At 38.4% G+C, this 14783-nt stretch overlaps 1 protein-coding gene across 18 annotated transcripts in view; it reads right to left on the reverse strand.

Annotated features, from left to right (window-relative positions):
* Positions 1–1022: 1022 nt before the first annotated feature.
* Positions 1023–14783, reverse strand: part of madd (MAP-kinase activating death domain) — a 35241-nt gene continuing 21480 nt past the window's right edge. For 4 of the 18 annotated variants that reach the window (XM_008337288.3, XM_008337289.3, XM_008337291.3 and 1 more), the window contains 15 exons: positions 13669–13772; positions 13510–13593; positions 12638–12796; positions 12313–12433; positions 11432–11494; positions 10677–10797; positions 10157–10262; positions 9949–10059; positions 9475–9582; positions 9053–9217; positions 8898–8970; positions 8668–8774; positions 5994–6063; positions 3736–3782; positions 1023–3083 (listed from right to left, as the gene is read on the reverse strand). In XM_008337288.3, coding sequence (XP_008335510.1) covers positions 2970–3083; positions 3736–3782; positions 5994–6063; positions 8668–8774; positions 8898–8970; positions 9053–9217; positions 9475–9582; positions 9949–10059; positions 10157–10262; positions 10677–10797; positions 11432–11494; positions 12313–12433; positions 12638–12796; positions 13510–13593; positions 13669–13772 — 1553 coding nt within the window. In that variant the 3' untranslated portion in view covers positions 1023–2969. Of the gene's footprint in view, positions 3084–3735; positions 3783–5993; positions 6064–8667; positions 8775–8897; positions 8973–9052; positions 9218–9474; positions 9583–9948; positions 10060–10156; positions 10263–10676; positions 10798–11431; positions 11495–12312; positions 12434–12637; positions 12797–13509; positions 13594–13668; positions 13773–14783 lie in introns of those variants that run through there. The other 14 variants (XM_008337292.3, XM_025053704.1, XM_025053705.1 and 11 more) reach the window with 8 other exon arrangements.

Consider the following 14783-nt stretch of genomic DNA (forward strand, 5'->3'; position numbering starts at 1 on the left):
GTAATGGAAATAGTGCGTGAGTGGTAAATGTTTTTAGTCTATAACTTTGTTACTGGGAGGACAATTTTTCTGTAGAATCTCAAACTTTTTATGCTCTGTACCACCTGAGAATACATTGAGCTATCTGAATACCACCATGATGACCAACATTAGAATATAGCAGCAAAGACCTTCCCTATAAGCTTCCACCACACAGGAGAGATGTTTATGTTTAAATGTTGTATTAATTGTGCATGGTATGTTTCAGATTTATTCAATTGAAAATGTAAATGTGAAAATATTTCCTCTGCATACCACTAGAGCGCTGGTTGGTGTACCACAGTTTGAGAACCACTTTTCTACATCAAAATGTATGATTGTCAGACAAAATCACAGATTTTCCTTATATCCCATAATAATAACTGATTTTTGTTCAGTGAAAATAACTATATTATAGAATTCTTGTGGATATTCTCAGTCATCCAGGTCATCATAATAATCTCAAAAGCAGTTAAAAAAAAACAGAATAGGCAACTAGACTCGCCTCAATTAAATTGAAGACGTTTCACCTCTCATCCAAGGGCAAACGAAACAGTCATTACACAAGTGACTGTTTCCCTCCCAGAGGAGGGCCTTAATGTGATTAAGTATTTAGTTAGGGCAAAATCTTCTGACATCTAACATAATAAACTGGAGCTACTATCAATTAAAACACATTAAAGTTTTAGACAAAACATTGGGGCCTGCATTTAAAAAAAAGCTTAATTTTATTAGTGTTAATTATGTTTAATTTGTGTGACTGTGAGGGAAAATTAGGATTTTCTTCTGCCTTCTAATGTTTCCAGTAAAATGAGTGACTGTTGTATGCTTAGGGTATATTTGTTGTAAATTATCTTTGTCATCTTTTAGTCCTGATTGTATTTAAAATCTCCTGTTTTTTCCTCAGTCTTGGACAACCAACTACATTAATTCATTTTACATTTTTATAACTTGTTTTATATTGCCCAAACGTGTATGTCTTCTATAAATAACTCAAATACTGCAATACTTACACCTTGCATTTTATTAACTTTTTGTCTTGTAATTACAGCAGATGGCTCGTATCATGACAGCAGATAAACTGTACGATTCCAGTATAATACAAATCAAAACAAAATAGAAAAAAAACATCACATAACTGTTCTGATCCATTTTGGTAGACAGGTGTCGACATTCCTTAAGGAAACAGCTTTACGGTATATTTTTTCACTCCTACGTTTTATCTGTTAAGTTACTAAAATACAAGCAAGGTGAAAATAAAAGATCTTCCAGCGACTGAACTGTACCAATATTGCTGTTCTGGAATAAATGGTTCACACACACACAAATACAGTGATGGGACTGACTAACAACAACACATCAGGAGACTGTTGTTTCTGGGAACTGAGGGAAAATCGGCACAAAAAACTGCTGCTGTTAAATGATGTACTAACATGATTTTTTTTGTCTTCCCTCACTGCGCATTTCCAAATCCTGTTTCAATATTAAAAATACTCATTACACGATTACCTTGTTTTCTGGTTTGTCTTTGCAGTGCATATCCAGAGTTAAAATATAAAGAGTGGGAAAAAGTAGCCAATTAGGGGCAGTAATAACGCTAAATGGAAACGTGTCTGTTGTTTAACACCCAGTGGAAGCAGTGAGGGATTTTGCAGTTCTTGGGTGAGCAATAATTTGGGATTAAGTATTGTTCTTTTTTGGAACACGTTTTAACTTTCTTTTCAGCTAGAACGTAGGTGTTAGGTTTAAGTTTTTTACATTTTCAATCGTGGTTTGTGTTGTGGACAGCCTGTACTGAGCATGATCTCACTGTACTGTACTATACACTGTACTTTTTACTTGGACTCAGGAAATCCATCTGTAACATGTAACTGTGGTATTTGTCCAACATCTTTCAAGTGTTCAAGCGACCTTACTCATCACATATGCAAATTCTTAGTTGTGACAAAAAGCAACAGGCAGCTCAAACACTCATGTGTGACATCACCAAACTGTGGGCACGGTCCTAGTTGTCAACCAGAGTGCAAGTTGTTTTACCTTTGAAAACAGCCACTTTTTAACAGTCAGCTTTAAAACACATCGTCACCTTCACCACTCAATACGGACTTTCTGTAAAACAAACAAAAAACAAAAACCTCTTACATTCTCCACTCTGTGAAAGCCAGTAAACAAAAACAAAAACAAACAACTGGCCATCCTTAGGTACTCAGTACGTATTGCACATCTAGCAAATAAACATTTATTTTCTTTTTACAGTGAATATATATTAAATAAATACTATATATAGAATTATATATATATAATATTTATTTTTTGTCTAACATGCAGTTGATAACAGCGGACCACAGATGGGGGAGCTTACAGTAGAACTAGAACAGTACTGCAACCTGTGAGAGGCTGGGTCTGGAGAACACTGACGTTACTTTAGGGTTCCAACACCGTTGTAGAAGCGTGAACATGCGGTTCTCTGCTGCAGTTTACAAGAGCACTTTCTGAGCAGGACGTCTGGCCGACGCTTTTTTTTTTTCCTAAACACGACTACAAACCTGGACAGACCGGAACTTTACAACAACCACATCATTACAGAATTACCATGAAGACGAGACGAGGAGATGGAGGTCAAAAGTTGGAGGCGTGAGTGTAGAGGCTGTGCACGGGACCTGCATGCACTCTGGGCCTCGATGAGCTATGTCCTCACCAAACTGCTGAGTCTTTACATCATCAGTCTGTCACACAAGAGGAGCAGCGAGGGAGTATTTACATGACATCACAGAGCAAACACGTCTACACAACACGCTCTAAACAGGGCTGGTATGTACAGGAGCGGGGAGCAGGAGTTGTGTGCTTAGAATAAAGTTATGGATTGTCAGAAGAGGCACTCCAGAGATCACTGGGAGGGTGGGGGGTGGGGGGAGGGACAAGGAGGAGGTGGGGAACTATAGGAATGTAGACTAGCTAGGCAGAGGTCGAGGAGACAGCAACTTGGGTTTTCCTTCTGCATCCTTCCCCTTCACTGCCGCCACGTAGGAGAAAAGGCAGAGGACGGAATAACAGATCTGATGTGCCTAAGGAGGAAACAGGAGAGAAAAAGGAGTGTGATCAGACATGCGGATAAAGACGGAATCTAGTGGGACAACTGGCCGCTGTATAAATGTGGACAAATGTCATTAGGAAGAACTAATCCCTGCCTTGACCCACTCCTGTCTGGTTTACAGTCTCTTCCTGATGCATCATTGAAAATCCTCTCATCAATCAGTTCAGAACAGGAAGTGTCCCTGCTCTGAACATCAACAACAGCCCAATTAATTTAATTTAATCTCCTGGAAAGCTTGTTTTACAAATCTCACAAATCTTATTTGTGTTTTTTTTTAATGATAGGAGAATCAGCAGGTGATCAGTTCGACCAATCATGCTCCAATGCTCCTGCAGACTACCTTCAAATGTGTTTCCTGTACAATGAGCTTTTCCACTGACAAACAAAGGGGTGGGGCTATTATAGGGGTGGTATAGGGGTGGTGCAAACAGGGCCAATTCATTTCAATTGTTTCAACCAGTTCTCCCTGTCACGACCAGCACAGACTCATACTGTTAGTATGCAGTATTAGACTCTTTTCTTTGTATCAGATGTTATTTCATTCCTTTGTGCAGAGCTTTTTCCCACATGCAGTTGCTAAAATTAAGGAAGCAGCAGCAGCAACAACGACAGTGAGGACTCACCATAGGGGTCTTGTACTTGTGGATCACCACTTCTTTAGTTTCAGGAACTATCACGGTGCGAGAGACAAAACAGAGAGTTCAAAGGCAGCAGAAATCGAGTCAGTTCAGGTTTGAGAGCTTTGAGGGTCACAGGGGTCAACAATATAAACATGGTGTAAATGCTGTGTGGGCCATGAAGAGCTCACCAACGTAGAGTGATGTACATTTATCTTGGAAGAGGCGATGGCGTTTGCAGAAAACATGTCTCCTGACTTCCATCTGAGTTTTTTAGTTTAGAGATTAAATTGTGGTTTAATTCCAATTGCATTTCTTGATTGGTGTAAATCAACCTCAGATAAAAAAAATGTTGGTGAATTGTTCAAAGCTCACAAACGGAAAAAGTCTGTCTCATTAGATGGAGATAATGATGGATGTGGAGTAAGAGTTTAAGATCAATAATAAAAGTAGAGCCCAACTGATGAACTGATCTAACACAGATGTAGTAAACTCAGTGTTCTGTAAACTGTAGTAGAACTAATATAAATATGTCATAATAAATATGTTAGACAATAGGATGCACATATTTAATGTCCACTTAGAGGCCTTTAGTGGATGTGTTTAAAATTGACAAATGTGTCTCACCGTCAGTTGGGCTCTAGAACCTGTACGTAATGATGATAATTAAGGTGACAATCGGCCCTGTCCCTCCCAGAGAAGTAAAAACCCAGAAGACGTCACAGAAATACAACAGCAACAGGACACTAAAAAACCCCATGGGCTGTGTCTCTGTCCATGGGACAAGGCTGACTTTTCATTAGTAACTGTGGATCCATAGCAGAGATGAGGAGGTGACGTCTGAAAAGATGAAGGGTGAGGACAATGTTCCATCCCTCTGCTCAAAAAACAGCCACACCACAGTCACACCACAGATCTCTGTGTGCTGAGATACAGAGGTCAGGATGATGACCACAGGAGAGGAGGTGGAGGCTGGAGGGTGGTGTCAGGAAAATGGGACAGTGAAGTGACGAGGAAGGTGGGGGGGAGGGAACTCAGGAGGGGAGGGGAGGCATCATCAGTGGAAGGATGGGAGTGAAGAAACTGTTCTTCCTACACTTTTTAACAATGTCAGTAAGAAAGGAGAAAGGTGAGGACACTTTACCTGCCGGAGAATGAAGGTTTTCATAGTGGCAAAGATGAGGGCAACATTACAAAAGCAGCACAGAGACACGACAGTAACCCAGCCTGGCCCAACATCAGCCTCGGATCAGAACTTACTCATGTCAACGTCTTCAGAATTAATCTCATCTGTTCTGACACTGTGGGACAAACTGGCTACAATTCAAATGTCCAGTTCACAGATAAAAGACTCCTTATTCAAATGATTACTTTCATTTTTACTATCGCAGAGGTTTTTCTTTAGTTTAGATGAATGTCTTAAAATGATTATTTACATGTTAAAAGCACTATTAATTAAATGTGATTTGTTTTACTTTCATTCTATGCCTTTAATATGATTTCCATGATTAAAGAAATAAGGGATTGGGTAACACAGGTGAAATAATTGGTTTGACCCAAAGGGTCAAGATCCTTGGGATGACTTTGGTAAATGCAGAGTTGGTTCTTTCAGGTTCTGTTTACTTTTATTTATTTATTATTATTATTATTATTTTAATCAGTATGTATGTTGTATAGTTTTATTGTTAAAATATGGATCTATCATCCAGTGAAGTCATCAGAGTCTGCTGTAACCTTTCATTCTGGTACATCTGTACTTGTGGGGAGTATTTTGAGGTTGAGGATTTACAGTTTTAGGGATTTGAGCTAGAAAAAGAAGAAGTATTAGGCATATAACTGTAATAGGTAAGGTTAAGCTAAAGCATTATGTCTCAGTAAAGTGCTCACAGAACTTTAACACAACTTGCGTGTGTTAAAGCTGAATTCTCTACATCAGGAAGAGATCCAGTCTAATAACTCTGCTGATTATAATTGTGCTATTGGCATATTTCTGACTCTTGATTCATTGACAGACAAAGACTTGTTTTTTCCCTCCCCCCCCCTGTTCTCTCCCTGCCTCTTACACGCCACTGTATCGTGTGACTAAACGAAATCCTCCTCCATCCTTAGAGAAGCTCCGTCCATCACGGGCTTCTACAGACGTCAGCCGCTGTCTTTGTTACACGTATCAAATCAACTCTCTCTCACGAGCGACTAGATCAGCCCTAAAACTGAGTTACTGTCGTGCCAAGTACAGGCCTAGAATCAATAGATGGTGTAATTACCAAATTCCTCCAGGACAAAGACTCCCTTCACTGTATTGCACTTTTTAATGTGACTCAGCTCTATGAAAACCTAAAAACAAACAAAAAACAGAACAAAAAAAAAGACATAACATTATTAACTCAACCACACTGGATGGAAATTAAATACTTTAGATTGAAAAAAAGGAAAACAAAGAATAACCATGTTTGACTTTTTTAAAAATGAATGTAAACAAAAGAACAGAAGTACACATGAATGCAAGCTTCAAACAGCTAATGACAGGAAAGAAAAGCACAAGGTGAGAAGTTTCCATGGCCAAACGCATACATGGGCGACGGTTCAATGACAAGATTTTTTTTTGGTTACTCCTTTCTTCCACTGAAATTTACAGTTACATTCATTTTTACCCTGCATCTTCGTTAGATTCGAAAGTTTTTTTTTTACTCTCAAAAGATGCAATATGGCCCATATGATGCAAACATGGAATTTCCATATAAAAATGCTGACAAAGACACAAACTGAGGCTGGCCAAACAGCTACGACAGTAAAGGAACAAACAGAACAAGAGAGAGGAAAAGAAAAGGAACCGAAAAAAATGATTACTGCTAAAAAGCGAACACAGCAGAGGTGTGTACCTTCCGCTCCTTGCAGGGGGAGAGAGCATGGGAGAGAAATGGTTTGGATTATTATTGGAAACAAGAGCACAAACACTCAACGACACTCCGAGAGACGAGGGAGCCTCGTGTTGATTCAGATCAACTTTCTCACTGTGAGGTTGCCAAAGCCAAAGTAGGGAAAAAAAACAAAACAAAAATCCTGTGGCAGGACCAATCCGCCTCCCCACTCTAAGATACACTACAAAATAAAAAGAAATACACTAAGAAATAAAAAGTGGGGTAAAAAAGGGAGCCCCGAGGGCTTTGACTAAAGCATTGAGAGCTGGATTCACCTTTGTGTTCCTGGACTTTAAACAGCTCAGTCCCCCAGAGCCCTCCATGCCTCCTCCTCCAGCAACAAGGGCTGGCACCAACACCACTTGCTCATACAGCAGAACAGATATGGTTAAGGGAAGTCGATGATGGAAAAGTTCGACCTGCCACGTGTGTAATGTTACCCCTGACATCAACACAGTAAGGATCTACCTAGAACTAATGCTCACACAACCTCATTAAACCTCATTATCAAATTAGACCTCTGTATCTTGCTCTCATTCTGTCTTCCTCAAGAACTTGAGAAGAGAAATTAAAAACTTTCTGCCCATGTCTATGAAAATGGTTTAATTGTCTGCTGAGGAAGGGAGGGAGAAATTAGAATTTAAGGAATTTGTCAGAAATGTGGCTTATTTTATTACACATATTACTAAATTACTAAATACACATAGTAGTATCTAGTATAACTACAAAAGACCAACCAAAAACAGCCTAGAAATCTAAGCATGTCTCCAGTTCCACATCCACTAAACTGGATCACACTGTCAATGTCGATGTCAATATTTTTTTCATTTGCAGCTTTTTAAGAACAACGGTGTCTTTTATTTACAGGGAAAAGAAATGTCTGCTGACTCACCTTATTGAATTAAACTGCATTGAATGCTCAAACACACACAAAAAAAATTCCAGCTATACAAAATAAAATCTCTATACTAGTTTACATTTGCTACATGGATAAAATATAAAACTAAAAATATGAACAAACCTACTGGTTTTACATCTGTTTTAAATAATAAACCAACCCTAAAATAACAGATGCATAACACCAAGAATCTTGTGTGTGTCATGGTGTCTGCATGAATGTTTCCAAGCTTTTTATTAAATATTCTTTAATAGACCTTGAATTATTGTAAAATTTAAGAATGAAAACCTGCAAGGTTTTCCATCACTATTTGAGTCTGAGTAATAAGAGTGAAATCATACTGTAAACTATCACACTCTCCCTTTCCTTCTGGAGTCTTCTGTTAAGAGTTCCTTCACCTACATAAAAGTTCAGGCACTATTTTTAGAAGGTTTAACTAGAGCTCACAATCCAACAGAAGATTAACCAGAAATAAAGAAAGGACCTGAAACTTACTCTACCGACAGACAGGTGAAGAAAACACACAGTGATGTCCAAAGGTTCAAACTTAAATGTGGACAGTTGCCATTAAACAGCCAATTATTAATGAAAAGTCTTTGTTTCAAATCCATCTCAGCACTGATGCACAACACACACATTAACACATTATCTCCTCCCACAGTGATGAATATGAGTAACACATGTCACAGGGAAAGAAAAACTTGTGCAGAGAGAGAGATGTGTTAATATTGTCCAGGGAAACACATGCACACAGGGGCACACAGGGACACACACACACACTGACACAGACACAGATACACACAGTCTCAAACTGAAGGAAGCAAATCAAAAAGAAAAACAGCAAATGCACAAAAACAGAAATTCTCTTCCTCTATAGGAGCACATTGGATATTATAAAATGTCAATTTAATTATTTAAAAAAAATGGTCACTGCAATATGTTTGAGCTTAATACATTTTTGAAGACAATAGAGGAAGAAAAGACATGAATTCAAAGAAGGAGAGAGGAGCAGGAAGGTGGACAGAGAACCAAAGATGAACTCTCATCCAACATGAGTGACTTTTGTCAATGCCGTTGTGGGAGATGAGAAGCAGTGACCCTGCCCTGGTGTCACCTTCTTACCTGGCTGTGCATGAATTTAAGGTTAATTCCTTCCAGTGTGACCTGCAGGAGTCCACCTTCTCCTGTTTTCATGTCCTGGACGGGAAACTCCCCACCCAGCTCTGGACCTGCAGGAAATAAAAACCAACAGAAAGTGTTTATAAATGTCGAAAATGATTACAGTAAAATGAAATGACAGTGAAGCACCAAAAGACAAAAAGAAATGAAGCCTCAGATTTTTCTCTTCATACCTGGTTTGATGCTTTGCTGTCTCGCTGCAGCTTTTTCCATACTGTCTTTCACACAGTAGTACAGCTCACGACACTGTGAATCAAACATGAAAGTTATCAGGGACTGCAACTGTTTTATTCTGCAGTTAAAGATATTCAAGGGCACATATTCTGACCTTTTTTGTGTAGAACTTGTTGAGCTGTGTCTCTTGGCCGTTGCGCCTCCAGAGACACAGGACCTTGGTTTTGGGGCAGTAGGTCATGTTGATGAGCTTCTCGTACCACCAACGTTCATACACTGTGCCGATGTTGCTGCGTAAGACGATGCAGTCGTCGCACACCTAAAAGTTCAGTTCATTCAAGGACTTAATTCAAGGTGTAGAACCACTGATTTCAAGTTTGAGAAAAAAAAAAATCGATGAACAAATACAGACTCAACTACACAGCCAGCAGCGATCAACTTTTCACATGGGTGGCTGTATTTTGACAAATGTTCAGTGGTAATATTTAACTTTAGCAAACACTCAACTTTTGTTCAATTCCTAAAAGCAGAATATTATAGTTCCTCTCACAGTGTTGTTGTCAGAAATCCGCCTACCTCCATGAAAAATATGTCTCCTGTGGTGTCAGTGCCAGCATGAACAACAAACGTTTGCTTTTTGATATGGCGGCTCCCACTGGGCCTGATGGACAGCTCACGACCGTTCTGCAGCGATATACAGACCGTTAGCAACTGCAAAACTGACATACCGTATTAAGGGAGAGACAGAGATGGATTCATAACAGCGTTAAAAGACAAGAAGCAAGTGTTTGGGTTGAGAGTTGGAGAATGAAAGAAAAAAGAATGTTAATGTTTATATTTAGATGACAAAGTTGCTTAGATTTTAAGTTGGAATAATCTATGGACCAATTTAAGTCCTTTGATTCATATATATTTAATGTACCAAGTATCAAAAAGTCCTTCATAAAATCAGACCACCTCAACGTGATCAAACTACACCCAAAACCTAATGGAAGAAAATAATAAAGATTACTATTGTGTGAAAATTCATTAGCGAGGACATATATTTACCATATTAGCCAGTTTGTCCAGTATCTCATTGATCTCTTGGCTGTATGTGAGGCCAATGTGAGACTTTCCCATCAAACGCCTCACTTTCTTCCTGATGTCATTTTTGTTCAACTAAAATTAAATTGAGGTAACATTTATAAGTAGAAATTGAAGATAAAGCAGGAGGTATATAACATTAAGGCATGAAGGGATAAACAGGGCTGCCTACTTTGATCATTAGCATGTAAGCTATCATGTTGTGCAGCAGAGTGGCCAGAAGTCTGTCTTCATCATCCTCCAGGCGTTTGCGGTCATGTTCCCCCAGTGACAGGTACCTGTGTCGACCCACATGAGACAAACAGTAAGACAAACAGTAAGTTGTCATTGTTTAAGACTCAATATCTGCACTTTAAGATTTCTCTTTCCTGAGATTCCTAATGAGAAACACTTGAACTGATAAAAATGAGGCAGCAACAGAAGGATGATGGATGCTCCTCTTTTAACTATCATTGATACTTAAATCGTTTACTAGTTGATCTGATGAATTCAACTCCAACTGTTACTGTTAGAATGCATATTATGTGTTTTCTCAAACATACACCTCATTGAAACACATTGAAAGTCTGTTTACTCAACCAACAATTGTAGTTTTCAATGCACAATTAGGAAGTGTAGCTACGTTACTGTAAATGTAGTTTGAACTAAGGTGTCCTAAATCTGATAGCATCAAAAACCAAAACTGATTGGACCTTTCAATCATCTCGTGCGGTCCCTGGTCCATCCCCATGCCCTCACGTTCCAGCATCACAGCATCTAAGAAAGCATCCTCCCAGAATTGCAGCTGGTCCCACAACGTGGAGCGCTCCTTACCTGGACATGAGTAAGGGTGTTAGAACTTCAAACCATATATTACATGTCAACATATGTTTGCAAAAATTCTATTCTGGGAAAAAATGAACATAATAAAAAATTAATAGTGTATCTGACAGTCAAACCTTTTGTATCTTATACCTAACATTGGTTGTTTGGGCGCTTCTGTAATGTTGACTTCTGTGATGATTTTCTTTTATAACTTTGACGAACAGGTGATTTAAGAAATTAAGAGGCAGTATGTTGATCACACTGTGAACCAGGATTTAATTGAATTACATTACCGTTACTGATAACAGGAGATCTCAGTTTCCTCAACTTAAATAATAATAATAATAGATATTATTAACAGCTAAACAATTAGTTTCATTAAAAAGTCAAACTGGGCAAATCAAGTTTTAGTTTTTAGATGTGAAAATGTCATAGGCTAAAATTAATATAAGTGCACGTTTCCACCTGTAACTAAAGAAACAAGAAACACCGAGACAAGCAGTACAGCTGAAGTCTAGCTGAACTTGACAGACAGGAAAAGAACGTATAAAATTCTATGCTAAACACAGAGCCAGACCAGGTAGAAAATATATATAATTCACACAAACACACAAGGACAATAGGGGCAAAGGGTAAGCCCTACTCAGAGAGAAGGTTTCCATGGCAGCATCTTCTAGTTGATCCCATACGGAGCTCTTATCACGGCCTGGAAAAGTTTCCCAGGAGTAGCAGCAGGAGGGAAAAGAAGCAGTGAGAGCAGTGAGGGAATAAGGAGAAGGTGAGTACGGTTAATCACAAAAAAAGAGCATAGCTAGTTAACAACCACACCAGAGGGAGGAGAGTCAGCACCAAGCAGCAAAACTTTTACAGAAATAAAGCTGCACTCCATTGTTACATCCAATATGTTTTAAAATGCCTATATAAGCCACACCAGGTATAAGCTCCAGTGCTGTTTTTCATGCAGTAAAATATATACATACATACAGTACATACACATATATGCAATCAATGTCTAATTCTTAAACAATATATGAATTTGTATATATTGTCTTTCTGTTCCAGCATTATACAGCCAAAACAGTTTTATCATAATTAGGAATGACAAATTACTTTGATTAATCACGATTATTTGTAAGTAAGAAAAAAAATTGCTCACTTTCAAAAAGCAAAAGCTCATTCCGAATAATATTTCCTTAAACGGTGGCAGGATCATACTGCTGTTATTGTTGCATCTGGCAGCATTTGGATGTTTTAGCACTTACAGTGCTCTAAATCTAAATTTGAAAAGCAGCTTTATTTCCATGAGATATAGTCATTTAATCATTAATGACCTATGACTGAAAAGACAAAATTAGTTTAAATGATGCAAAAGTTTTTTTAAAAAAGGACAAATAAAGACAAAGTTAATGTTAGTAAAGCCAGTTAAAGTTATAGTGTGAAGAAGATATCAAGATTCCATCCTCAAGATGTAGAAAACTCAAAACAAGATTATGAACTGTTTGTGTCATGACATTACACACACACCTAGCAGGCCCTCACAGAGATAAATCCTCATACTGTAGTCCTCCATCAGCTGCACAGGCTGTGCCTTTAATGGAGCAGCCACATGTTCTTTAACACCAGGTTTCAGTGTGTGGGTTTTTCCCTGAAAAAAAAATAAATAAATAAAAGAACAGACACAGTCACGTTGGTTAAATAAAAACACCTCCTCAGATGACCTGAGATTCAAGAGACACAGCTGTCCATCACCACAGTGTTTTGAGGGTCAATATTGTCTTCAGTGTACAACTGTGTCTAAAAGTGTTAGTTGTTATCTAATGACTAAATGTTTTACTTATCTTCTACTCACAAACACTGCGCTGGTGGCTGGGTTGGTTTCAATCTCGCTGTCAGACAGAGTCCCTCTAGACTGCATCAGATGAGCCGCAGTCCTCCCACCAAGGCCGTCTCCTGCTGTGCTGCTTAGGTCACTGTCGGCTCCCAGAGTCTCCCCAGAGCTGTTGCTTATCTGAAAGACGTGAACCAGGTCTCAGAAGAATACAAGACAGAGAGAGCTTTTGGATTTATAATGATTAATAGTTTGAAAGCATTAGATTTGTTGCCTGTGTTTGGTGTTCATAAGGTCAATTGAACAATCCTCCTAAATCACCTAAAAATACAAACCACTTAAAAGAGTCATACCAGTTTGCCTATTATTATTGTATTGTGTTTATATTTTAGGTCAACCTTTGACACTATAGTATCAAGTACTATACTATAGCCACAGTCAAACTGGATATCAGTCCCAGCACTTGCATTGCATCTCCTCCTCCACACGGCTACGTCCTCGCACTTTGCCTTTTCTTTCTGTATGTGCAAATGATCTTTTTATTTTTCCCAGTTCAGTCAAAACCCCCAACAAGGACAAGACAATCATTGTAGGACTCATATCTTAAATAAAAATGAAAACTTTGAGTACAAACAGGTAAACCAATCATCTAATGTACCTAGAGCATAAACCTCCAACTTCACACATCAATACCAATAGAACTTGCAATTTAATTCTATAAGGAAATCAACCGATAAATATTATGATCTAAAGAGGGAAGTGGTTTGTATAGATGGATTTAATCATGTATTTCCAAGAAAAGGACAAATAATTTCAAATTATTGCTGCTTTACATACGAGTTCCTCCAATAAAGAAAATATTGCCATCATCATCTAAGTTGGCTGTGCCCTACCACTGTGCTGGCCTCTGAGTCCTGGCTCGTGGTTCTTGTCAGAATCGGTGGCTCGGAGCTTGTTACAGATTCAGTGTCACTCTTCTGTAAAGATATGAAATACATTGTTTCAAATATATTATAATAATTTGTTTTTTTTACAAAAATCAAAAAACATACCTGAGATCCTGAAGTGACACTGAGGCCACTGTCGGCACTGATCTGAGAATTTTTCTCCTCTGCATCTGCCACAGGGGGGCGCTGCTGCTTTGCCCCATCAGATCCTGAGGGGCAGTACATGTGGTTAGCTCACAGCCACGAGTAGAACTGCATTACCTTCTTACCTTGCGGTGGTGCATCACTCAAGGACAGAAACAATGACGATAACATGTATAAGTGCCAAGAGCATTGCTTAATTAGACTGCACTGGTGAAAGAGTAAGATAGAGTATCAGGCCTTACTGTTGTTTGTTAAATGAAAATACATGGGAAATACAAGAACTTAATCACGTTAGGATTTTGTTTTGTGCACAATTTCTAGTGTCCAGTTCTCGTTCAAGTCCATAGAATTTACATTAAAATATAGATATAGATCTCCTGTTAACTAAATATGCTTTGAAAATGAAACCACTAATGATGGTAAAAAAGTGCCTCATCTCAATCAAATGTTCCATAATTCAGTAGAAGTCTGAGTGAGTCACAAGATGTGACTATTCTCGAACAGGACATGTTCTACGTGATATATTATGGTAACAGACATAACAATGAATGATACATACTAACAGCCTCTTATGAGTCAATAGATTCATATTTCATGCTAAATTAGGTCATAACTTACTAATATGACATTATACTCTACCACAAAAGAAAATAATGTTGATAAGAATTATAAACTACAATAAATATTAAACAACATAAGTTCAAGGAGGAGTTGCTACATTTTCCCATCGACTTATAGTCATAAGGGGCTAATATATATATAAAAAAAACAACAGTGCACATTGGGGCGACTACGGTGGCTTCACATTTGCAACCCGATGGTTTCCTCCCTTTCTTATATAAAGTTTACGGCGAAGGACAACAGGAAAGAGGAGTGACGAAGAGGCAAGCAGTCACTGCAAAAACAACTGGGATCAAGTTTCAAACAGAAAAAAAAAAAAGAATACAAAACTGCAAGAGCGGGACATTAAGTGTCAGTCAATGCTGCACATGTGGCGCAAATTACACCAAAAACATACACAGGCAGTTAGGCATGCAGACAAACTGATGGACGGTACAGGAGACAGTTTCGGTTTC

The sequence above is a fragment of the Cynoglossus semilaevis genome, unplaced genomic scaffold (genome assembly GCF_000523025.1).
Source record: "Cynoglossus semilaevis isolate Cse_v1.0 unplaced genomic scaffold, Cse_v1.0 scaffold1431, whole genome shotgun sequence".
Lineage (NCBI taxonomy): Eukaryota > Metazoa > Chordata > Actinopteri > Pleuronectiformes > Cynoglossidae > Cynoglossus > Cynoglossus semilaevis.